Source organism: Calidris pugnax, unplaced genomic scaffold (genome assembly GCF_001431845.1).
Source record: "Calidris pugnax isolate Ruff unplaced genomic scaffold, ASM143184v1 scaffold461, whole genome shotgun sequence".
NCBI lineage: Eukaryota > Metazoa > Chordata > Aves > Charadriiformes > Scolopacidae > Calidris > Calidris pugnax.
In genome coordinates this window covers 61,642-85,289 of record NW_015091201.1, presented here as the reverse complement: position 1 = coordinate 85,289, position 23,648 = coordinate 61,642, and the positions used below count along the sequence as shown (strand labels likewise).

The following is a 23,648-nucleotide window of genomic DNA, read 5'->3' as shown; positions in this document are numbered from 1 at the left end:
CCCCGCCGCGCCCGCCCCCGCCGCGCGCCGCCCCGCGCCCGCCGCCCTCGCCGGGCTTAAAGGAGCCGCAGCTGAGCGAAGGGCGCTCCGCTTCTGCACCGCGCCTCCGGCTCCGTTCCCCGCACCTCCGGCTCCGTTCCCCGCACCTCCGGCTCCGCTCCCCGCACCTCCTCGCGTGTATCCTGCACTACAGCCCGCGCTGTACCGCGCTGTGGGCATCCCGCTTGTTGCTGCACTGGCCTCATGCTGTACTTCAGAGCACTTGGGCACCCTGCGGGAATCCTGGCAACGCTGTACCCATGGGCTCCGGAGAGCGGACAGAGAGCAATGGGGCACCCCGAGAGTACCGGCTCCGGGCAGGTCCTCTTCGTCCCTTGGGGAAGGGAGAGGTGGGAGCGCTGCCCCACTTGTGCCGGGGAACGGCTGGCTGCAGTGTGTTGTGCTGACTAAATGTTTGCTAAATTCGGACAGTCAGAAGAAAAAGATACTTGCCTGAGAACTATAAGCTCTGCTTCAGGACATCTCTGTGATGGAAGCTGGGAAGCTCTCATCGTATCTGTGCCCTGATCACAGAATCACAGAATGATATGGGGTTGGAACCAGGTGCACCAGGTGCAGGTGGCCCCTCTTGTGCTGAGGGCAGTTCCCCGGAGCAGCATGGCTAATTTTGGGTTTGGAGATTTTTGATTGCTCACTTCTTTCAGTATTTTCTAATTTCTCAAACCTTTCTGGATGGCTCCCGAAGGGCACTGGGCTCTGCAGCCACAGCTAAGGGCTGGGTTTTCCCTTAGCTGTCAGTCCTGGAAGTGAAACTTACTGCTATTGCTGTGCTGCCCCAAGACAAAGCCGAAAATTATTTGTGGAGGTGAACATGCTACTCGAACAACCTGTCTTGGCAGTGCCACAGCAGTGTGGGATGGAGAACCTGAAGGAGCCTTGTCTTGCAGCCTCACAGCATCAGCTCTGTCTGCACCTTTCTTAGCAAGGGTTCATCTAAATTGGTCTCAGAAACGTGGGTACAATGAGCTCATTCCTGTAATGAGCTCTTCCCTCACTGGAGTGCCTCCTAATTCAAGTGTTTCCTAACAGCTAACCTACTTCTCTTCCATTTAAGTTTAATGCTTCATAGTCACAGCAGACAGATCTACTGACAAGTTTCACACCGCATTTCTGCAGGATAAAAGCATGACTGTGCAGACCGACAGGTAGCGACAAATCCTGACACATGCAGCCTCCCAGGAGGAGCAGGACCTTGGCACCAGCACGTTGCCACAGCTTTTGCTCTTGGACTGTGAACATGGTGATGATTTAGGAAGAGTTCTCCCATGTGACAGGTCCCTTCTGACCCCTCCTGTGCAGATCCCACATCTCAGTGTGACTAGCCCCAAGACCCCAGTCCTAGCACCTGACATGGGATTTCTTGGGTCTCAATGGGAGCACATCAGAAATACAGAACAGACGTTCATTAATGGAGAATGAGCTTAAGCAAATTTATTGGGATGCTTTACCAGATGCTACAGAGAAGTGCAGAGTACGTGGAAATTTGTGGCATGTAGCTTTTTTGCTTGCTAGGAGTTCTGGAGGCAGCTAAGAAACTCTGATGAAAAGCCATTCAAGGGCTAGGTGTTTTCCTCCCGCAGAGAAGGTATACATATGCAATCCACAAATTTCACAAGTGATTTTTTTATTCTTGATTATGAGCATAATAACAAGGAATCATTGGCAAGCACAGGGGAAAAGAGCTGAGCAGAGAGGGAGCTGCAGTCAGAGAGGGGAAAGGGAAAGTGACATATGACTAAAACCCTACTACCCTTGGGCTCCCCTCTCTGCTCCAGAAAGGCTCAAGGTCATGCAGAGCCATTGCAGAGCGTCCAGTGTGGACAGGAGGGGGAAGAAGCACTAACAATATGGAGCTGGTTTGATGAGGATAAGGGAGGATTTGCAGTTCCCTTTGCACAGGCTGCCCCATGTCATGCCACCCTTGAAATTCAGCCGTACAGAATAACATGCTGAGTACCACCACCCACCCTCATAGCTGTAGGCACAGTTCTTACTGTAAGTGTCCTGATCGTGATCCTTTGTGGAGAACTTCATGTTGTCATGCATGGTCTTGGGATTGTCTGAGGTCATGGCATCCCCTGCTGTCCCTGTGTAAGAGCCCAGCCTCAGCCGGTAGCCGTGGGACTCATCTTCCACGCTGAAAAGGTTGTAGTCTGCGAAATTGGTGTTGTCTGTGGAGTCCTGGATGACAAACCTGACTTTGTAGACCTTCTGCTTGGCAATCTGATGGATGTACTCGGTGCCCAGCCAGTACTCGCTACGCACATTCCCAAAGCCGTACTTATAGGTGCTCCAGGATTCAGCCCAGGTGACTGGTGTGTCTTTCTGGTTCCTCTGGATGACTGTCCAGCCCCCGCCTGTCACATTCATTTCACAGTACACCACAAGGTGGTGGAGCCCTTTTGGCTGAATAATGTAGACACCGCTGCGGCTGCTAGCAGGGATCTCACTGCAGTCCTTGGGCCAGCCTGGGGCAAGAAACAGACATGGTTATTAAATCTTACACAGTGAGACACTGGAAGTACCTGATAATTCTTTTGTGCCTATGTCTTATTGCACACACGTTCTTGGGCTGTGTTCCTGCCATGTTCTCACAGGAGTAAATCAAAGTATTGAAATGATCAGAGTAAGAGTTGGACTTCATATCTTCCTAAGGCAGGATTCAAACTGATGGGACACAACTGTCAAAATGTCTTGGCCTGGTGAGACCAAGCCAGACACTGCCTTCACCCAGCACACAATGTACCCTAGTCCAGGTTGGATTCTGTCTTGCAGTGCTGTGATGATTTGCCTGTAGCATGCAGGTGATGTGTTACCACACAGAAAAATGCAAACCTGAATTATAAAGCCATTTGCTGATAGAGCCTGGAGTCTTTAGAGCTTTATAGTAATCTCAGAAACCCTGGAGAGAGTGTGATCAAGACATCTGTCAGCCCTTGTGATCTCAATAGGGCAAATCCGTTGGTTTTCTTGGGGTTTACCTGAGTAGCTCTTTAGAAATTGCCTGACTTGTTTTATTTGATTATGGTCTTTCTATGCTCCCTTATACAGCAAACAGCTGAATGCACCTACATGCTTCTGGGAAAGGCCTTGCTCCGCTTCCAGTACTTCTGCTCCTGGCTATTCCTATCCAGTAAAGCCATATCTTGTGGTCCTATGGGCTAATGTTGACTCAGTCAGAGCAGTAACACAGTCAGCTCCTGTCTTACCCAATCTTCTCATCAACTGTATAGTGAAAATAGGAAAATAATCAATCACCACTTCCCAAAGACCAGTAATGAATCACCACTTTCCAGTTTGGATCTTTAGGTGGAAAATTCCCCATGCTGAAATGACCTCATCAACTAGTGAGTCCTATTACCGTGGCTGGTAATAGAGTCCTTCCAAGGTTATGAGCTGTGGCATCTCTATAGCCTATCAGAAAATCCACATTTATCCTGGGAGGAGACAGTGAACATGTAGGACATGGGCTAAGGTGGCTGAGAGCTCCTCATGAGCTTCTGGGCTCCTGGCAATGGTAAAACTTTATGGGAAGATGTACTCCTTGAGAAGAGACTTACCGTGGCCTGCCGGTGGGCGGGGGGCGATATCTCTGACCTGTCGAACATGTTCACCACCATTATCTGAATTAACAAGAACAGAGGACACAAGAGCAAGTGTTGAGAGTAGACATGTCAAATGTTTGCTGTGAGAGCATGATCTGCAGATGATAGTCCCATTTTTCTGTTGTTGCTTCTAATTCCAGAGAGATTTTGCCATTTCGGATATCAGCCAAGTGATAGTTTGAGGAAATTCACATGGTATTAGAATGGGGCAGATGCTTCCTTGGTGAGAAGCACTCTGTGAGAAAAAGACCCTGAATGTTGGTGGCAACACTGGAAATATGGTTGTTAAAGTGTTAATAGTCAGAAAGGGACTCAGAAAGAAGAGGGATTAGAAGGGGAAGAAACATCAGAGCAGACACAGGAAAACTGGTGCAGGTATCAAGAACTGGGAGAGGGGCTCTGTTCAGGTGGCTCAGAAGGGAATATGAAGAGTGTTGCTGGAAGACAGGTAATTCTTTTACAAGGACATCTTGTGTGTATCCACTTATGGCTATAAAACAGAGGAATGAATGACAAGCTTATGGAATTACAAAAAACATTCCCGTCCCCTCTCTGAAAGAGACGCCTAACGCTGCAGCTGCTGGTCTCTGACATCCTCAAATATCTGCTCTCTGCTTTCACTCTCAGCTGGTGCTTTCCTATCCTTGCCCTTATAAAGTGTTTAACTTAAGCCTCTCTCACTGTGTATAAGTCCATTCCTTCTCTTACTATAGTAAGACTATACTTTAGTAAAGTAAATAGTACTTACTATAGTAAAGTATATCAGAGTATACTTTTCCTGCAGACAGACTGTAATATTGTTGTCATTTCCTCCTCTGTGGTTTTCTGATTTTGGGGCTAAACCAGTTCTTCAACCTTCCCTGGCACAGTCTGCTTGTGTGACTTTTGACCACTTTCCTTTTGAATTTCTCCAAATGTGTCTCGAAGCCCACCAGTGAACATGGATGGCCTGAGCCTGTATGGAGTGGGAACACTCATGTAATGTGGTCTGGAGGACTTTCCTATTGCGGTATTTACTTTTACTACAGCCACATGAAGCTGTTCACTTGTGTTTGTTCTGTAAGCCACAGTCTGACCCTGCTCCCTTCTGCCTTCACTCCCAATCCACTTGGAAGTACTTTTCTGCAAGTCAAGACTTTCAAATGTTAACCTGTCTTCTCTGGCATGCCTCCCTGCTTATCCATCTTACATTCATGCTACTCATGTTTTCAGAGCACCCTACCAGTGGTCTGGGTGAGAGATGAGTGTGAAGCCCAGAGCACATGTCCTTTCTCTACTCAGACTTGCAGTTCTTCATGAAGTCCAAGCTCTTGTCTTACTCATGGGTTCTCCCTGTGTTGGCAGTTTCCTGACATCTGACCTTTGCAAGTGAAGGCTGATGTGAAACCAGCATCAAACACTTGAACCTTGTCTTTTTCTGCCAAGAATTCTTCCTCCTACCTTTGAAGGGAACCAGCTCTTTCTGTCATGTCATGTCATGTCATGTTATGTCCCACCCCCAGCCCCCAGTTTATTCCAGGAGCATTTGTCAGAGGCTTCCTCATGGCTCCAATATACCCTGGTATTTGTAGATTACTCTGTGCCATCAGCTGGGTGACTGCTCTGTGTCAGTGACACTAGTTTAGATTCCTTGTAGTAACTTTACCTAGTTCCTCTTTGTATTCAGTTTTCTCTTGAATTCAGTTCTCTGCTGACTGTGCTTTCCAGAGGTGGCTACTGTTCCCCATGTCCTCAAAACACACTGTGATTGTTTGCCTTAACACCTTTAACACTGCTTCTCTTCTTCAAGGAAGAGCCCATGGCCCACAACACCCTTGGCTCAGTCTTGCTGGCAATGAGACCAAACCTGTCCCTTCCCCTGGAATCCTATGAACTCTGGGCTTTGGACTTATGGACTCACTTATGGGCAGAAGAACTTCATGCCAGACAGAAGAAGAGACAAGCAGTAAGCAGAGGATGACTCTGACAGGATTCTTGTTCCAGTAAGACAGCCTACACTGCATTGGCATTGCCCACAGATAGAGCAGTATTTAGTCCTTCCTCCATGCTGCAGGAGTGGGGTTAGGCTGGTGTGGAGGTCTGTGTAGGATCTGACTGAATGTGACCTTGTTTGCCACTCCCAGTTGTAGTGGTGTACTTACCGAGCTGGGAGGACTCTGGGGGAACATTCATAATTTCATCCAGCGTGCCATTGAGGAGATGCAAGTTTTTTATGTCAAAGGCAGGAAGAGATGCTGCCAGGGCCAGCAGGCAGGTGAAAAGCAGGAGACAAAGGTGCTGGGTAACTGAAATGGGAAGAGATTGGAAAAAGAAGAAAGAGATCATAACTCTTGCATTAGAGAGTCATGACTCCCACTTGACTCCTTTACTTGCAGAGTAAAATAGGAAAATAAAATTCTTTAGGTATAGAGCTCCCTCTCGGAGCCATAAGCCCCAATTCACTCATGTAGACGAGCCATCATATACTCACTGGCAGGAGTTATTAGCGGTGGCACCTGCTGTTGGTGGTTTTTGAGACGAAAGAAGTGTGAAAACCTGGTCCAAACCCAAAGTGGCTATAATCAGAAACCCTGGTAAAAAAACAGGTCTCAGGGCTGGAGATAACAAGCAGGGTGAGCATGGAAGAAGGAATCCCCTTTCCTCCCAGCTGCCATCATGCTCCTGTGACACACTCATATGGTGTAAACTGGGACTACACCCGCCTCCAGTCCAGGTTTGTGGGGAGTAAGAACCCATATGTCTAGGTGGGAACAAACTCCATGCAGAGCTCTGCTCTGCATGAAAGCAGCATGACTGAGAGGGGCAACACAAACTTTTAGGAAATACTGCCCAGCTGGTGCAAATGACGTCCTTTATATGGTTATATGGCTTCCATATGGGACCAGCTGCTCTGGTTTGTTCTTGTTCTGAGCAGCTAGAGAAACCAGCACACTTTTTGCAATGTTAAATCTAAATAAAATAATAGAAAGTTTATCATGATTCCTAGAGAGTGGGGCATTGTGGAGACACCTGCCCATGGGGAAACCTGTTCCTGATGAGACATGTAGCTCACCCTAGTGGATTGCCAATATGATCCCTCCACAAAGTTCCAAAAGGAGCCAAACCTATTGTACTGCCGCAGGATACTTGGGTTTAGCACCATTCCCTGAAATGACTGAGAAGGAAAACGATCCATGATGCTGGCTTGGAACCACTGTGCAATTGCAGCCATCCTAGAGACAAGCACGCCTTTCTGGGAATGCTCAGAGCTGACCCAATCATTTGTGTCTTGATACATTGGTGTTTAGAGGCAAGTTTAAAGACATGTTTTCTTTAGGCCACCGGAGAAGCAATGCTCTCTCCAGGGCTGACCCAGACCTTTCTTGAATGATCATGAAAGGTCTGGGTAGGAAGGAGATGTGGGGGAGAGGATCAGCCTCTCCTGGGTGTTCTTCTGGGGGCAGCACTGTGCTTTTCAGCATGTAACCTCCAGATCTTGATACCTGTTCAATATCGTTCCTTAATCCAAAATGTTTAAAAAATCCATTTTCTATTCTACTGTATTTGATACTTTCCTTGGAGAACTGAAAATTACAAGGAATGTTTGGTAAATATGAGGCTTGTAAAATGGGCTATCTGATACTCCAGGGCTACACTGATACAGCCTGAAAATAGCAAAACATGCAGACTCCTGCTCCAGTTCCCAGCCCAGGGCACAGTGAGCCCAGACAGTGTAATGGACATAGCGCTAGGATGGCTGGGGTGTGTGAGCAGAAGGGACCCCTGCAGAAGATAAAGTGCCAGGATGCCCTGTGACTCGCAGCCATGAGCAGTGGTGCCGTCCCCTTCCATCCCTGTCTATCCCATCCCATCCCTGTCTATCCCATCCCATCCCTGTCTATCCCATCCCATCCCATCCCATCCCATCCCATCCCATCCCATCCCATCCCATCCCATCCCATCCTCACCCATGTTGTCTCTGCCGGGACCTGCCGAGCGGGAAGCCGAGAGGGTTTGGCCTGACTGAAGGGGTGCCCAGACTGAAAGTTATAGGGCTCAGCAGGCGAGGGTGTGGAGGCACGAGACCCAAACCACAACACTTGTCCCCTAGTTGGCAAGAGGACTGGTGGTTTATGGCTTATTTGCTCTTCATCATTAAGTGATATGTCCTCAGACAATGAAGGCTATGTCTTGCAAAGGTGAAGAGCTTTCTTCAGAGCCAAAGCAAATAATTAGGTACCAATAATCGAATGCCTTAAAACAACTGCAATATACAGCACCTGGCTGCCCCCCTGACCTGGCAGGGTTTTCCCAGGGAACGGAATCTTCTGGGTACCTCTGCACATTTCAACTCACAAGAAAATACCCAGATGACATTCCCCCTCCTGGATGGAAATCAAATATCAGACGTAAATCGCTCTCTCCAGAGCAGGCATTGGGTCCAAGAGCCAATGGGGACCCCATTAGACCCTTCAGAGAAGAGGTACTCTAGTGTTCCTGGAAAATTGTGCACTAAACTTCAGAAAGTGCCACTCCAGGTGCCTCCTGACGTGCCTGGCCTGCCACCATCACACTGCCTCTTGCGCAATAAACTTTGTGGTCTCCCCTGGCACTGTGGCCCTTTCAGCAGTCACAAGGGAGCTTTGAGAATTGTGATGTGACACTGATGTAAAATGGTCTCACTTCAAGCTCCTCTCTGCTACTAGGAGCACTTATACCATGAATTTCTTAGAGAAAATGCCCAACCATCCTTTTCCTAGGGATTGATATCCTCAGTATTCTGCGTTATGAGGACCCTTTTATCCCAGGATCCAACTTGTGCTGGACAGCATAAGATGGCCAGATCCTGTGGAGGAGCGGGTAGGGCTTTTATCACAAGCTGTTTGCTTGCAGCGTTGCTGCCTGGTCATGGAGGCTCCTGTGCATGCCCTGCTGTGCTGCTGCTTCTGCTCAACAGCAGGTGCAAGCAAAGTCAGGCAGCAACCCTCAGCAAGAGCCTCGCCAACAGCTTCCAGTCCTCGGGCAGCTTTTCCAAGAGGCTGTGGCCAGTGTTTGGGTTAGGATGTGCAAAGCAGGCAGGGGCAAGGCCGTAGAGAGGATTTCTCTGAAACCCCAACTGTGTCCTGGGTCTCAGCTCCTGTTCAGTATACGTTTGACTTTGAAAGAACCACAGCTGTGGCACAGATCTGTTTATTGCTGCATCCTGGGTTGCATCTGGAAAAATGCAACCAGGAGGGTGAGGGAAGGGATTATTCACTTACACCTGTGAGATGACAGCTGAAGTGCTGTGTCCTGTGTGGTGCTCCCCTATTAACAACAGTGACTAAAACTCCAGGAGTCCAGCTAAACCCACTAAAGACAGTCGAGGCAGGAGCACATGACATATGTGGACAATCTGAGAAAGATGGGCTTGTTCATATTGGAAAAGGGAAAGCTGAGGTGGGATCTTGCTGGTGCCTGCAGCTAACTGGTGTGAGGGTGGAGAGCAGACAGAGTCGGGCTCCTCAGAGCAGTGTCTCATTTTGGACCCCTAAACGTATTGACAGACTGGAGAAAGTCCAGTGAAGGCCACCAGACTGGTTGAGGGCCTGGAGCTCAGGATGTGGTGGGAGAATCTGAGAGAACAGGGTTGCTCCACCTGGAGAAGAGCAGGCAACGGGGAGATCTTATTGCTGACTACACCTACCTCATGGGAGGATACAAAGAACTTACAGCTGGACTGGTGCATCGTGGTGGGATGAGAAGCAATGGATATAAGTTGGAACATGGAAATTCCAGTTAGAAATAGGTACATTTTATAAGATGTGGTTGGTCAAATATTGGAACAGGTGCCCAGAGAGAGACTGTGGAATTTCTGTCCTTAGAGGTGTTCAAGACTTGACTGGACAAAGACTTAATTTTTTTAGATCTGCTTTGAACAGGGTTGGACTAGATGACCTCCAGAGGTCTCTCCCAACCTAAATTATTCCATCACCCTGTGATTGTCTGTCCTTGGAGGTGCACAGGGACAGGATGAGAGGCAATGGATATAAAGGAAGGGAGGGAAATTAGAATTAGACAAAAAAATTCAGCCTGAGGATGTTCCAAACGGAAATAAAAAAAAAAAAAAAAAGAGAAGTTGTGAGGCCTCCATTTCTTGACATATTCACAGCTGACCCAGACATGACCCTAAGCAACCCATTCTAAGTTGTCCCTGGTTTGGCCTCAAGATCAGACCAGAGACATTCAGAGGTCCTCGTGGTCTTGGGTACTCTGTGTTCACCTGGTTCTCTGAAGATCCCCCTGCCCAGCCCTTATGCCTCTGTATTTCTGCAGGAGCACAGCCGTGGTGCCAGTCTTGCTGCAGCAGAATGTGCCTTGAGAAGCTATTTTGTGAGTCCAAAGAGCTATAGCAAATGACTGAGGACCTATGGAGCATGAGACACCTGTGCAGCCTGCCAGGCCTGTGTGATTTGCTCTCTCAGGATTAACTGCTACTTTCATGGCCCTGAGTGCACCAGTAGGCCTTAATGGCTGGTGACCAGTCCCACCTGGGACCTTCACCTGGGCTCATGAGACCTGTTTCAGCTTAGCCCTGGGCCTTCAGTCCTAACCTGAGCCACACTGTATGAATGCTGGTCTCCGGTCCCCTATCTGTCCTTGTTTTCTGGATAGATTTTAGACCTACACTGTAGATAGGTAACTTACTTCCTGGGTGTATCGCTCAGATCCACATTGTAGCTTATCTCCAGCCCTGCCTTTTGCACGGTGTCCTTTTGTCTAGGATCTTAGATCCAACTGACTGCTTGCCTTGCCTGGAGCTGTTGCCAGCATTTAGCTCTGCCTGCTGGGCTCCGATCTGTCAGGATGGAGCCTTGCCAGCAAGGGCATTGCCTCCTCAGGGTTCACCCTTGGCTTCTGCCTGTGGAGAGCAGCCTGCCTTCGCTGAGAGAGCTGGCTCATGCCTTCATTCTCCTCTCTTGAGTTCTGCATGGTGGTCCCTGCTCTCCCTCTCTGGAGTGCAAGCACTGGTTGTTGTCCTCAGCTCTGCTTTCAACCTGTATCTGTTCAGAGATCCTCTTGCACCTGTCTTCTTAGAAAAAGGTCCCACGTCAGCATGACTTGGAAAACATTTGTTTGATAGCTTTGAAGACACCATCCACTGAAATATTTGTGCTAAAGTCAAACCCGGGGTCTCTGCTGGACTGTAGATAAGCTGTCCAGTTGACACACCATTTCTTTGAAGGAAATACCATTTGCATCCATTTGGAGCAGCCCAGTGGACCCTGCTGTAAGCAGGGGGGCAGGGGAGAACTTCCTCTTCATTACCTGTGGAGCCCATGTTCCTGCTGTATCTGTCAGCCCTGTTGCCAGCAGTGATCCCAATGATGGCTCAGCAGCAGCAGCCTGCCTGCCAGCCCTGGCACAGGCACCCCAGTATACCCCGAGGCATTGCATTGCTCAGCACTGGCATAAGCTCTGGGAACAGCCCATGGGAGGCCCTAAGTCACCCATTTCCCCTGCCCCTGCAGAAAGGGAACATGGCCCCTCTGCCTGGGGTCCGTCTTCCCAGGACAGCTTGGGTCCGTCTCCCTCCACAGACTTGTGAGCGGGGATTTTATGATTCTCCCAAACTGTAGAGGCTGTGGATGTGGACTCCCAACCACTAACCAAGCAAGCAAGGGTGAGATCTAATGGTTTGGATGGAAGTTGATCCAGGGATCGCTTACCTCTTGCATCCAGACCTGCAAATTGCACTGCTTGATGTGAACTCCTGCAATATAGAAAGCTTGGTGGGAGCCTCAGCTTGACACTGGCTTGTTGCAAACACCAGGTTTAAAGCTGTGCCATGAAGAAGACATCTGGTGAGTCTGAAAAAACAAAGGAGAAGAAAGTAGAAGGACCGCATCTTTATCCTCCTAAAATTGGCTTGTCAAAGTGGACCTGTCTGCACCTTCTGGCATGAAGAACAGCCCCCCCAAACAGTCTGTCCTGAGGGCATTTTGCTCCTGTAGAGGAAATTACCTCTGTCTGGTGCAAGGAAGGGGCTGGTGGAGCTGGGGGTGGGGAGGGATCTGCAGGGTCTCACCAGGCCATAGGCAGGGATTGGAAAGTAGAGTGGCAAAGGGACCCACAGGGCTCTGTTTGTTACCTGGAGCCCTTGCCCTCTACTCTAAGCATCCAGATTGGAGTGCCAGGGGACACAGTGATTTCTGGCTGCTGATCACTGGTCCAGCCCGATGACTTAACTCATTGATCTTGAAACTTGCCAGCAGAGAGGCAGCATGCAGACACATCTCTTGAGGACCTGTCCTCATCTTTCCAAGGTCACCTTGGAAAGGCAAATAGGAGACCTAATCTTTCTTCCTTTGCTAGTTTCTCTGTGTATATCCTTAAAAAGCTAGGTCTCTCCACTTCAGTTTGGTCATTGCTCTCCAGAATTTGATCCAAGTGACCAATTCATATGTGGTGTTTGTGTAGCTGGGAGAGTCAATAATTGAAATCCCTCATCATGAAGGGGATTATTTTGTACTTCTCTGGCTGGAGAGGCATGCCTCCCTCCCCTCAGGGGGTTTAGTTGTGGTGTCATGGGATCTGAAAAGCGCTCAAGTTGCAATCTGCAAGTGCCTCCTTATGCCTCTACAAACAACAAATGTGAACATAAGTGGGTGTGTGCAGTGCCTATAAAGTCACTGTGGAAAGCTCGGCATGGGAGGGTGCACCACTGGGTTCCTGCTCTCTGTTCAGCCTGTGCTGTTGTGATGGGTGAGTTATCTTCCCAGCAGCACTCTGCTTTCATGTGTGGTGCTGGGCTCAGACAAGACCTGATGAGGGTGAGTATACAAAGACATAAGATGATTAGCAGGACAGCAGCCATGATCTTGCCTGGGTGATGCATGCTGCCAGGCACCCTGGTAGCAGAAGGGGTGCAAGACCAAAGAACCAAAGGACACACATGCTTGGTACCAGCCCATGCTTTCCCCAGGCTACCTGTGCCCTGTATTCCCATGTCCTGTCAAGGGAGGTTCATGTGGAGACCTAGATTTAAAGTTGGTCCTTTCCTGATCGATGTGTGTGGCACGTGGTTGCACGTTCTCCAGGCATGATGGCATCTCCCCAGTAATTGAGCTAGTGCAGGGTGTACAAGTGTGCTGGTGGCTAGCACAGAGGGTTTGAGCTTATGTCACTTTGTGAGCCAGGAGACTTCCTCCTGTCTGCTTGGGAGCTGATATCTGTGCAATGTCCTTTGGATCCGAATTCCCACTAGCTGTCATTGGGCTGGAGTGTCTTATATAAAAGGCTTAAGCATGATTACTCCAAAAAGAATTGTTTCTTGTGATAATTCCCCCTCCCTCCCCCCAGCAGACTACTCTCCCCAGATCTAGTTGTGCCGTTGTCCTCTTGTAACTACTCTTGAGTTGTAGGTTCTGAGAACAGGTCTGCAGGTTGCTGTCTGGTGCAAGGAAGGGGCTGATCAGGAGGGTGACAAAGCCATTTCTCACCTCGCTTCACCCCTGCAGGGGCAGAGCCTGCACCGAAGCTGCAGCTCCTGCCACCCCGGGAGCCCCCTGCTCCTGCCTGTGCCCCCTGGCTTTGCCTCCCCTGGTCTGAGCTCCCCAGGGGCTGGGGGTGGTAGTGCTGGGGATCCTCACAGTGATGGGCATTTTCCTCCCCAGGGCTCCGGACTGGGACAAGTTGGCTCTGTGGGGACCTTGTCCTCTTACCTACAGTGGTGGCGATGCTTCTCCTCTGTGCAAGTGCTGGCCCACCAGTACCCACTGCCGGCTCCCGGAGTGGTGAGTATGGAGTGGGTGGGAACACTGACAGGGCACCAAGAGGCAGACCAGGAAAATGTCTCCCTAGTTCAGCACTGACTCTCAGGTTTACTGAGTGCTAGGGAAGCCAAGCAGGCACCCAGGCTGATGCACAACATAAAAACTCTCACACACAAACCCCTGGGCCATGGCTTGTGAGGTAAGCAGCCCGACACCTGCCAAGCCACTCCCATCCCCTTGGTAGCTCCTTGCCAGGATTGCTCTGTGGTGCTTGTGTCTTTTTATGCTTCAGTTCTAGGAGACATCCTCCCAGTATTTTGTGTTTTTTTAAGCTCTTGTTGAATTAGGAGTATTCCCTTTCTCCCTGCAAGAGAGGGTGACACTCCCTGCAAGACCTGTGTGCCCAAGAAAAGCAAGATTTCATGGGCTGAACCAGAATTATTCACAGCAAATTGTCCCTCATCAGACACAAAACAAGAAAAACAAACTAGGTGTCAAGTAAGTTTGGCAAGTAAATCATGACAGATCAGTCCTGCTAAGTGAGAAACTGCAACAAGCTGGGGGAAGAGATCCCTATGAAAGCAAGGTAGAACTCAGCCTTCTTTGCAATACCGTGACCATCAGAGAGAACATAAATTTTCACTACATATCCTGATCCAGTAGAACACTTTGGACAATTCTGATCCTTGCTGGAGCCCTGTCAAGGGCCTTGTGTGAGGGCCAGACATACTTGGAGGACATCACTTGCATCTGGAAGATTTTTCCCCCTCTTTTCTTGGCCAAATGCATTAGAAGGCTCCAAATGAAATAGGAAGTCATGAGAAATAGATCCTAGGGCTCTTACCAGGGCCACTGTCTTAGAGACCTTTGGTTGTGCTGTGGATGAGCCAGTGGAAAAGCTACTCTACACTGTGGAGTAGACCACAGATAAAACCACCCCTTTTTGTCCTGAATCCTCACTCCCCTATAGAAGCTCCTTGTTGTCCTGACAGACTCATATGACCCTTCTCTCTCCCTTCTCTCTCCATGTTTACCACTCATGCTGTCACAGGGTTCCCTGCAGACTGCAGCCATCTCCGCAAGACTAGCCCCAGTGGGGTGTACGTCATCCAGCCAGCAGGGTCACCCCCACGGGTGGTGTGGTGTGACATGGACACCGAAGGCAAGGGCTGGACTGTTGTCCAGAGAAACTCTCATGACACTGAGCTCACATGGAAGCAATCTTGGACCACCTACAAGTATGGCTTCGGGAACGTGCGGGGCGATCACTGGCTGGGCACCGAGTACCTGCACCTGCTGACGCAGCAGGGCACCTACAAGGTCCGCTTTGTTGTGCAGAATAAAGCCAACATCACCCATTATGCTGAGTATGACATCTTCAGGGTGGAGAGCGAGGCTAGTGGGTACCCGCTGAGGCTGGGCCGTTTTTCTGGTGATGGGGATGACTATCTGACCAGCTATTACCCCAAGAAGGGTGGCATACACGACAACATGAAGTTCAGCACAACCGACAAGGACCAGGACCAGTACAGCGGGAACTGCGCCAACAGCTACGGGGGCTGGTGGTACGACAAGTGCCAGAACGTCCTGCTCAATGCCAAAAAAAAAATCCTTTGGCCAGGATTCTGCGATAATGGCGACTGCACATCGTCCCTCATCCTGGTGAAACCCACAGACGTGTGCTGACCATGTCACAGTGCCCAGCCTCCTAGGAGCCTGTGGAAGCATCCCCGTCCCCAGCTCAGTGTCCCGCTCCTGTGCCTGCCAACAGCTCTGTGCCAACCCTGGTGCCTGTCCTGCACTGCCCACAGCTCCCACACCGCCACCAGCTGAAGCACAGCGGCTCTGGGGCTCAGGAGCAATCGCCCAGAGCCCTGGGCATGTGGGCAGCTTCGCCCAGTGCCGCGGTGCTGGCTGGCACTGGGACGCAGGCACTGTCCTGGGGAGGGGGAGACAGTGCAAGTTCCCTCCCTGTGCGATCGGTGTACCCCTGCTTTGCTCGGGCCCTGCTCCCTCCCTGGGCCCCTCACGCCCCACAGCTCTGCTACCCATGGTGGGAGAAATCAGCTGCAATAAACCCTGGAGCCAGACTTTGCTGCCTTGTGTCTACCTGCCACAGCAACACTGCACATAAGGGGGAGGGAGATCAATCTGTCCAGATCCTGGGGTGGTGGACCTGGGGAAAAGAAGGTGTATTATGCAGGTCCTCTCCTCTGCAAGGAGCCGCAGCTGCACAATGGAAGTCGGATCTCCCTGTGGCATGCTGAGCTCACCTCACCCAGGGCTTATGTGGTTGCAGCTGGTTTCAAGGTGATTTGCTCAGACAGTGCTGGGCCAGGTCAGTTGTGGAGCTGGTTCTGCTCCCAGGCTGATGTGGTACAGAGCTGGTGTCACATTCAGGGAGTTTGTACAGATTTTTTTTTTCTGAAATATTTCCACAGTGTTCCACAGTGAAAGGCCTGAGCATTTTCCCATTGCTGACTGTCCCCAGCATCAGCATGTAACATGAGCTTTTCTCCCTTTGGTACCGTTGTTGTACACAGCTGAATACAGCTGTTGTACCTAATTCTGTGTATGATTTGGTTCTTAGGACTCTGGATGCATTGTTGCTTCCAATGTTTTTTTCCAGCCACTGTGCACTGAACTGTGGCTGTAAGGCTGTGATTAACCAACAGAGCTAGCAAAGCCCAGTATCTTGCAAAACCTTTGCCCATAGTTTGCCCCTGTCCATGGCTGTGTGGTTGCTCTATGTTGGGAAAGAGAAGAAGCCACCACGGATTGGCATGTGGAAAGAGTGGTGGGCTCCCTGAGGGCATGAGAGATGTGGGTAAATCAGTTCGATCATACTCTGCTGCAGAGGGGGAATGTGGCTATTGATCTCCTTCGTGATGGAGGGAAGTCTGAACTTAGGGCCTGAAAGAAGCCACGGTTCCTCTCCTCTGTCTTTGGAAGAAAAGCTGAGCTCGAGGAAGTCTTGTGGCTGTGAATCCTGGACAGCTTGGGACTCTCAGGTCACGACCTGTGACTGAGGTCCCAGACCGCCCTTCAGAGCTATGGCTGTGCTGTGTTCCTGAAGAGACTGCACAGGCAGCCTTGGCTGTCCTGGAGGCATTGGTGAGCCTGCAGTTGTGATGCCTGGCGACATTAATGTATGAAGGTGCTGCCAGTTGAGAAAGACTTCCCACTTTGACCTGACTTGAAAGTAGCATTTCTGGACTGAGATATATGTCTGCTGGTTTAAAAAGTCATTTGCACTCCAGTCTGGAAGTACAACCTAACCGGCTTGACAAAAAAGGTCTTGGAGTTCCTGGTAAACAGCATTTGCCCAGGAGTTAGCAATGCAGTGTTGAAGGTGAAATGCATCCTGGGCTGTATCAGCCAGAGTGCAGCCAGCAAGACATGACTACCTGCTGCTTAGCACTGGTGATCACATCACAGGTACCATGTCCACTGTTCAGCTATTCAGTGCACAGAGACATCACCACACTGGAGCAAGCTGATATGGACCTAAGCTAATGCAGTCTGCCTCAGCTCCGAAACCTGTCCCAGGTATCCCAGCCATGCAATACTGTGTGGCTTTGCAGTGCTGTTGCCCTTTCTTCCCTGTCCATTCTTCCAGTTACCTCCCAAGGCCTGGGCCAGCATTCACAATGTTAACATGGCAGGATGATGCTGGCCTGGCCTACTGTCTCTGGTTAGCCCCAGGTCATGCCTGGTCGGGCTGAAGTGAGCTCTTCCCTTCTGCTCCCAGTGCTTGCTTTTAGCCATGTGGTGCTACATTCCCTTTTTGAAAGATCCCCACCTTGAAACTCAAGTCTCTTCTTTAAGTGCAAGTTTTGTCTTTAATTCCTCATTTGAGTCTTATGAAAAATGTCCCCTTGGAAAGTCTTTTCTTACTGCACCAGGAGCCTCAGGTTTGCTCCTGGCAAGAAACTATCAGCAGTTGTGAGAAGCTCCCACACAAATGAAGGACATTTGCACATATCTGTGCAGATTCTGAAAGCAATTTTATTCTGCAGGATGAACAGAGATTACAGCAGGAATATGGTGTGTACATGACCTGTGTGGGTTCAGAGAAGCTTAGATCAGGTTATCTAGTGATGACATCTTTTTCTGCTGAAGTCACCTATCCTGCAAAGCATGAAGAGAATAAGACCTTACTGGATCAGGAGGTTTTTAGGTTTCTGAGCATAATTTTCTCCCCAGAAGGAACATGTTTGGAAACAGAAGCTTTTTAGAAAGACTTGTTCTAATAATGATCCCTAAAAAACAATCATAAGTGAAAGGCCAGAGACAAAGCAGGAAGCTTTGCTACTTTTCAAGAGGAGAAGAAACAGCTCTTGGTATACAGGAACAACCCTATTCACCCACAGCCTCTCAGGCAGCAAAATGGGTCCCAGCCAGGGCACTGGTCTGGCCATGTGCCCAGTGCAGCCAGGAGGAGGGAAGAGTACTATTGGTATAGAGCTGGTTTGATGAGGATGGCAGAAGCTTTGCAGTTCCCGTTGCACAGGCTGCCCCACGTCATGCCCCCCTTGACATTCAGCTGTACAGAATAACACGCCGAGTACCACCACCCACCCCTATATCTGGAGGCACAGTTCCCACTGTAAGTGTCCTGATCCCGATCTTTTGTGGAGAACTTCATGTTGTTGTGCACATTCCTGGGATTGTCTGAGTCCATGGCATCCTCTGCTGTCCCAGAGTATGTTCCCAGCCTCAGCCGGTAGCCCTGGGACTCATCTTCCACACTGAAGAGGTTGTAGTCTGCAAACTTCATGTTGTTTGCAGCATCCCATATGACAAACCTGACCTGGTAGACCTTCTGCCTGGAGATCTGGTGGATGTACTCACTGCCCAGCCAGTACTCGGTGTGCACGTTCCCAAAGCCGTACTTGTAGGTGCTCCAGGACTCGGCCCAGGTGATCTCCGTGCCCTGCCGGTTCCTCTGGATGACCGTCCAGCCCCCATCTGTCACATTCATTTCACAGTACACCATGACAGGGTGCAGTCCAGTGGGCTGGATGATGTAGACGCCACTGGGGCTTCCAGCGGAGACCTCGCTGCAGTCCTTGGGCCAACCTCGGGCAGAAAAGAGGGTGATTTTACAAAAGCTTGTGCAACAGGACAATACCATGTTTCACCCTGTGGGAGGATAGAGGGACACCTGGCCAGAGTACCCTGGGGATAACCAGCTGTCCCAGCCCAGAGGGGTCAATGTGCTTGGCTGGAGGTGAGAGTGGGTTGGCCTCAGCCCTCTGTTCCTCTTCCATATGGGACACCTAACAGGAGGCAACCCCAGTGAAAGGCCCCAGACCCACAGGGCTATACTGGTATCAGGCCAGGAAGCTGATATATGGACACTAGAGGCTTCTTTGGGTCTCCTGAAAAAGGGGTTATGTCACTAAAGCAGGGCCATGTTGGGGAGGAAGATGAAGAGGACCTTGCCTCTGCCTATGACTGAGGGAACAGGAGAAAAATGAGCCCTTCAAGCACACAGACACCCTCACCAGTCTGCACAGTGCACACACAGACATGCACACTCAGAGCACTGCAGCCTGTATTGGGTACGCCTCCTCACATCCACCATCCTGGACCAGGGCCAGAGATGCTGTAGGGCCCTTCCCTACCCAGAGGTGGCTGTACATGAGCACACAACACTGGATCCCCTCCCTGAGCTCGCAGCTGTGGTGTCCCCATGCCCTCAGCTCACTTGCTGCAGGGCCTCTCACTGCGTTAGTCATCCTACTAGATGGGCAGAGCTGGACAAAGCTCCCCTATCTGAAAAAAAGCCTGGGTGATGCCACCTCTCCCCAGCCCTCCTGCCTGTATAACACTATGAAGGTGTGTTTTGGATCTGAGGCATCCAGGTGTGTTTTGGATCTGAGGCATCATACACACCCTCTTCCAAGTGTCTCCACCAGCCCAGAACATGGGCTGGGGATGTTCACCAGCCAGGGCTGACCCAGACCAAGGAACTGAAAGCGGTTGGTGAGAGCACTGCAATGCCCACAGAATGCTACATACTGGTTTTCTTCAGAGCACTCGCCGGACTGTTGGAGGGAGATTTCTTGAAGATGTTTAGGGTTTGTATATGCATGGAGTGGCCTGGGGCAGCCAAGACCAGCAGGCAAGCAAGGACTAGAAGGCACTGGGCTGCTAGAAAGGGAAAAGACAGAGAAAGGATGAGATGTGACCCTCCCTCCATGGGGGTGGGAAATCCCATAGCTTCAGCAGTGCTCACATGGTAACACAACCATGTGAGATGCAGGAGTGCACCAAGCATGCTGGGCAGCATCAGACTGGTCTGTACAAGCTGGAAAGCTTGCCAAAAGGCCTCAACTCTTTCACCCAAGGGGTAGACAACCTTGCCTTTTCCTCTTGACCAGCTCCTGAAAATGTCACGCATGAGAGAGTTTTGGGTGGAGCAAAGCACCCAACAAATGACTTAGACAAGTTTCATTCCTGGCCCATGAAGTGGGGGACTGGCTGGGGTGAGCCAGAAGGCAGGGCACAAGCTGCTGGTGTTGGAAAGGGTGGCAGGTGAGCCTGTCCTCGGAGGACACTGGTACCTCCGCTCCCATCCAAGGACCAGTGCATGAAGCCTCCCCCTATTGCTGGGCTGCTCTACCTGTGCGCGTCCCATCACTTGCAAGGAGCTCCCACTTCCCAGCCCGGTACTCACCCATGGTGTCCGGCAGGAATGCCCTCTGGAGCACAGAACTGTGGAGTGGCAGGTCTCACAGAGGCATTTGTATTGCCCTCTGCAGTGGGTGGGGTGAGTGGGCCCTACCCCCTGTCCCGGCTTCCTTTCTCCTGGAGGAGGGAATCAGGCTAGGTTTCCTTTGTGCCCTTAGAAAACACAAGCTGAGATGAAGGTGCCTGTGGTTCTAGGTGCACAGCTTCCCGACCTGCAAATAACCCCTGTGCCAGCAAGAGTCCTTGGAATGATCTCTTCTGTGAGTGCTTAGCTCTTTGGATGGAATTTCCCCTGGGAACAGCATATTTAGGAGTTTTGGAGAGTGCAGCTCAGTAAATAAACACATGAATGCCAGTCATCAACTTACTATGGTGAGCAAACACTGGGGATGTCCCCGCCTCCCACCATTACAGCAGAGTGCTGCCAGGTCAATTGGTTCTTGTTTAATGTGCTTTAGATAAGCCCAGCCTAACTGTTGGTGGGGAAGTCAGAGCAGTCCCAAGACTCCCACAGAGACTGACTGTTGAGGAACGGTATTTGGAGCAGCTAGTGTTTTCTGAACTGCATGACGGTGGGAAGAGGGTTGTGGCGCAGGTGATCTCCATTTGGGGGGAGCAAGAGAGATGTCTATACCCTGGTGGGCCACAGTCCTGATCTGCAAGAAGGCAGCTGAATAAGCTTGCTGAAAGAAACTGCCTAAAAGGCTTCTCAGCTGTAGGCCAGCTGAGATGGACATGGTCTCTGGGGTTCTGGGTTTGGGAGACTGGTCATGCAGGGTGGATGGCTACAGAGGAAAGCAAGTGTCTGCCCAGGAATGGAGCAAAACTGGGCAGATGGAGGGCAGCAACAGGGATCTGAGCATGTACAGAAGGAGAATGGAGGGGTCTGAACATGCACAGAGGAGAAAGCAGAAGGCTTGACCCTGTGTGCATGGAGAGAGAATGGAGGGGAACTGAAGGTGCACAGAGGGACTGGAAGGGATCTGATGGTGGAACCCATAGGAACTGAGCACCCACAAAAGGGACAGGTGGGATCTGAGTGTTGATGGAGGGCAACAGTGGGAGTCTGAGGGCACTTGTCATGGCACATGTCAGAGGGATGTGAGCGTGCACAAAGGGGAGAAGCAGCACTAAGCATACAAAGGAACAGAGGAGATCTGAGTATTCGAGGAGGGAAACAGAAGAGATCTGATTGCATACAGAGGGAAATGGAGGACACTTGAGCATACAAGGAGGGGAATGGAGGAGATCGGTTTGTTCAAGGAGGACAGCAGAGGGGTTCCAAGAGAGTACAACAAGGGGAATGGAGAGGATATGAAAGCAGCTGGATAGGAATGGAGAGCATCTGAGAGTGCTTGGAAGTGAACAGAATGAGTCTGAAGGGACTGAAGCACCCAGAAGGGAATAGAGAGAATTTGAAAACATATAGAGGGGCTGTGGTTTGGATGTGAGGCACTCAGAAAGGATGGAAGGGACTGGGGGGTGCACAAAAGGGAGTAGAGGAGATCTGAGCATGCATGGATGGGAACTGCAGAGTTCCGAGGCACATATAGGGGAGAAGAGAGGATCTACAAGCACTCAAAAGGGAATGAGGGGTAATTGAGGTTCCACAGAGGGGAACAGAGGGAGCCTGAACACGCATAGAGAAGAATGGAAGGGACCACAGTGGGGCATGTGGAGGAATAGAGACTGCCTGGAATTGAAAGGAGAGGATCTGAATGCGCACAGAGTTGAATGAATGTTTTTTATGTGCCTTATGATGCTCCCCGAGGTCTTTTATTTGCTCTCTGGTGCAACCCAGAGGCTTCCATTTGGTCCTCTCATGCCCTAAGAATTACTCTATTTATCTTTTGCTGCCCCCAAAAGAAGGTGCACCTTCAGACACCTCAGATTTCTCCCCTGTACACCTCAGACTCCTCTGTTTGCCTTCTGGTGCTTCCTAGAGATCCCCATCTTTTTTTGCGGTGCATTCCAGTGTCCTACATCTGCTTTCCTTTCCATGCCAGAGCTCTATATTCCGTGCTCTATATGCCCTCAGGCACTCCCCAAGTCCTCCACTGCCTTCTGTTTCCCTTTACAAACTGTCACCCCAGAGGCCATTGCAGGGTCCTGGGCAGCAGGGACCTCTTTGTGCAGGATGCTCAGTAGAAAGTCAGGATAAGACTCTCTTCTGGAGATAGCAACAGTCCCTTGCTTGCTGGGGCCACAGACCCAGCATGTCTGCAGAGATAGGGAAGGTCTGAGGTCAAACCTGGAGGTCAAGTCAGTGGGTCCCATTAGGGGCAGAGCTGAAGGAACAAGACTGGGTGCAGATATAGCTGCTGCACAGCTGCCATGTAGCCAGTGATAAAGGCACAGCTTGAAAGTAGCTCTCCAGGGGAAGGAGGAGCAGGCCCTCACTTCTAGCTTTTTTCACAACAGCCCTCTTCAGTGAAGGAGTTGACTTTGGACATGGCTAGCTAAACTCCTTAACTCAGTGAACTGCACTCTAAGAAGGGGCAAAGGACTCAAAGGCACTGGCATCAGCCTGCCCTCACAAGCAGGGAATCTCTGAAACAACCCATGGAAAGCCCAATGGTAGGCGAAGCGACACCTGATGGCTCCTCAGGCCAGCTCCTGCCTTGGGAACTGGGTCTTCCCTTCCCACAGGGAAGCACAAGGATCCCCAGTGCCAGTTAAAGACAGGTTTGTACTTTGATAACTAGGGCCAAAGGTCTATAGTCTCTGGGTGCTCAAGTGACATGGTTATTCTAAGGTCTTTTGAGTTATAGCCCCACCATATGTTCTCCCACCTGTAACAGTGACAGTGTTTGGAGTGAGTTGGGTAAGAGTCTGGATGCACCGGGAAAATTCAGAGGCCACAAACCTATGGGAGGCCCTTGGTTCAACCAGAGGATTGTTTTGGAGAGTGTGCCCATCCAGGAGGGTGAGGATAGGGGGCAGTGTGATGTGGGACCTTAATAAACATGGCCTGACCATGTCCTCTTTGCTGCCATTGAGGTAAGGTGTTTTCTGACACTGGGGAAATAAGGGGTTTGCTGAGGCAGGTGGCAATGTTACAGCTTCTCTTGACATCTCATGGGGATGTGATGATAAGATGTGAAAGGACCTCTGATCAGCTGGTCCAACCGTCTCCTCAAGAAAAGTCAGCTACAGCAGGCCACCCCAGGAAAGTGTCCGGTTGTGTTTTGAATATCTCCAGGATGGAGACTACCTCCCTACCCAACCTATGCCAGTGTTTGAACACTCCCACAGCGAAAAACTGTTCTCTTGCGTTCACATGGAACTGCCTGTATGTCAGTTTGTGCTCATTGCCTCTTGTCTTGGCACTAGGCACCACTGGAAAGAGTCTGGCTCCCACTTCGGTGTTCTCTCCCTGCAGGTATCTATATACATTGATAAGATCTCCCTGTGAGCCTTTTCTTCTCCAGGCTGAACAGTCCCAGCTCCCTGAGCCTTTCCTCAAAGGAGAGGTGCTCTCGTCCCTTGATCATCTTTGTGGCCCTTTGATGGACTCTGTCTAGTATGTCCATGTCTTTCTTGCACTGGA

The 23,648-nt window shown here is 50.4% G+C and overlaps 3 protein-coding genes across 4 annotated transcripts in view; 1 reads left to right on the top strand and 2 right to left on the bottom strand.

The window, feature by feature from the left end:
- Window positions 1–15,489, top strand: part of LOC106898477 (fibrinogen-like protein 1-like protein) — a 25,186-nt gene extending 9,697 nt beyond the window's left edge. Inside the window, exons 1-3 of one of the 2 annotated variants that reach the window (XM_014959746.1) lie at window positions 12,353–12,389; window positions 13,301–13,420; window positions 14,451–15,489. In XM_014959746.1, coding sequence (XP_014815232.1) covers window positions 12,386–12,389; window positions 13,301–13,420; window positions 14,451–15,085 — 759 coding nt within the window. In that variant the 5' untranslated portion in view covers window positions 12,353–12,385 and the 3' untranslated portion in view covers window positions 15,086–15,489. Of the gene's footprint in view, window positions 1–12,352; window positions 12,390–13,300; window positions 13,421–14,450 lie in introns of those variants that run through there. The other variant, XM_014959745.1, reaches the window with a different exon arrangement.
- LOC106898476 (fibrinogen-like protein 1-like protein) lies at window positions 1,753–7,648 on the bottom strand. The gene is made up of 4 exons (XM_014959744.1): window positions 7,613–7,648; window positions 5,807–5,950; window positions 3,621–3,683; window positions 1,753–2,528 (listed from the first exon to the last, which is right to left on the bottom strand). The coding sequence occupies exons 1-4, from the start codon at window positions 7,614–7,616 to the stop codon at window positions 1,900–1,902; spliced, it is 840 nt and encodes a 279-aa protein (XP_014815230.1). The 5' UTR covers window positions 7,617–7,648; the 3' UTR covers window positions 1,753–1,899.
- A 2,070-nt stretch (window positions 15,490–17,559) lies between the features above and the next one.
- Window positions 17,560–20,088, bottom strand: LOC106898453 (fibrinogen-like protein 1-like protein). The gene is made up of 3 exons (XM_014959706.1): window positions 20,031–20,088; window positions 19,427–19,558; window positions 17,560–18,481 (listed from the first exon to the last, which is right to left on the bottom strand). The coding sequence occupies exons 1-3, from the start codon at window positions 20,086–20,088 to the stop codon at window positions 17,853–17,855; spliced, it is 819 nt and encodes a 272-aa protein (XP_014815192.1). The 3' UTR covers window positions 17,560–17,852.
- Window positions 20,089–23,648: the final 3,560 nt, after the last annotated feature.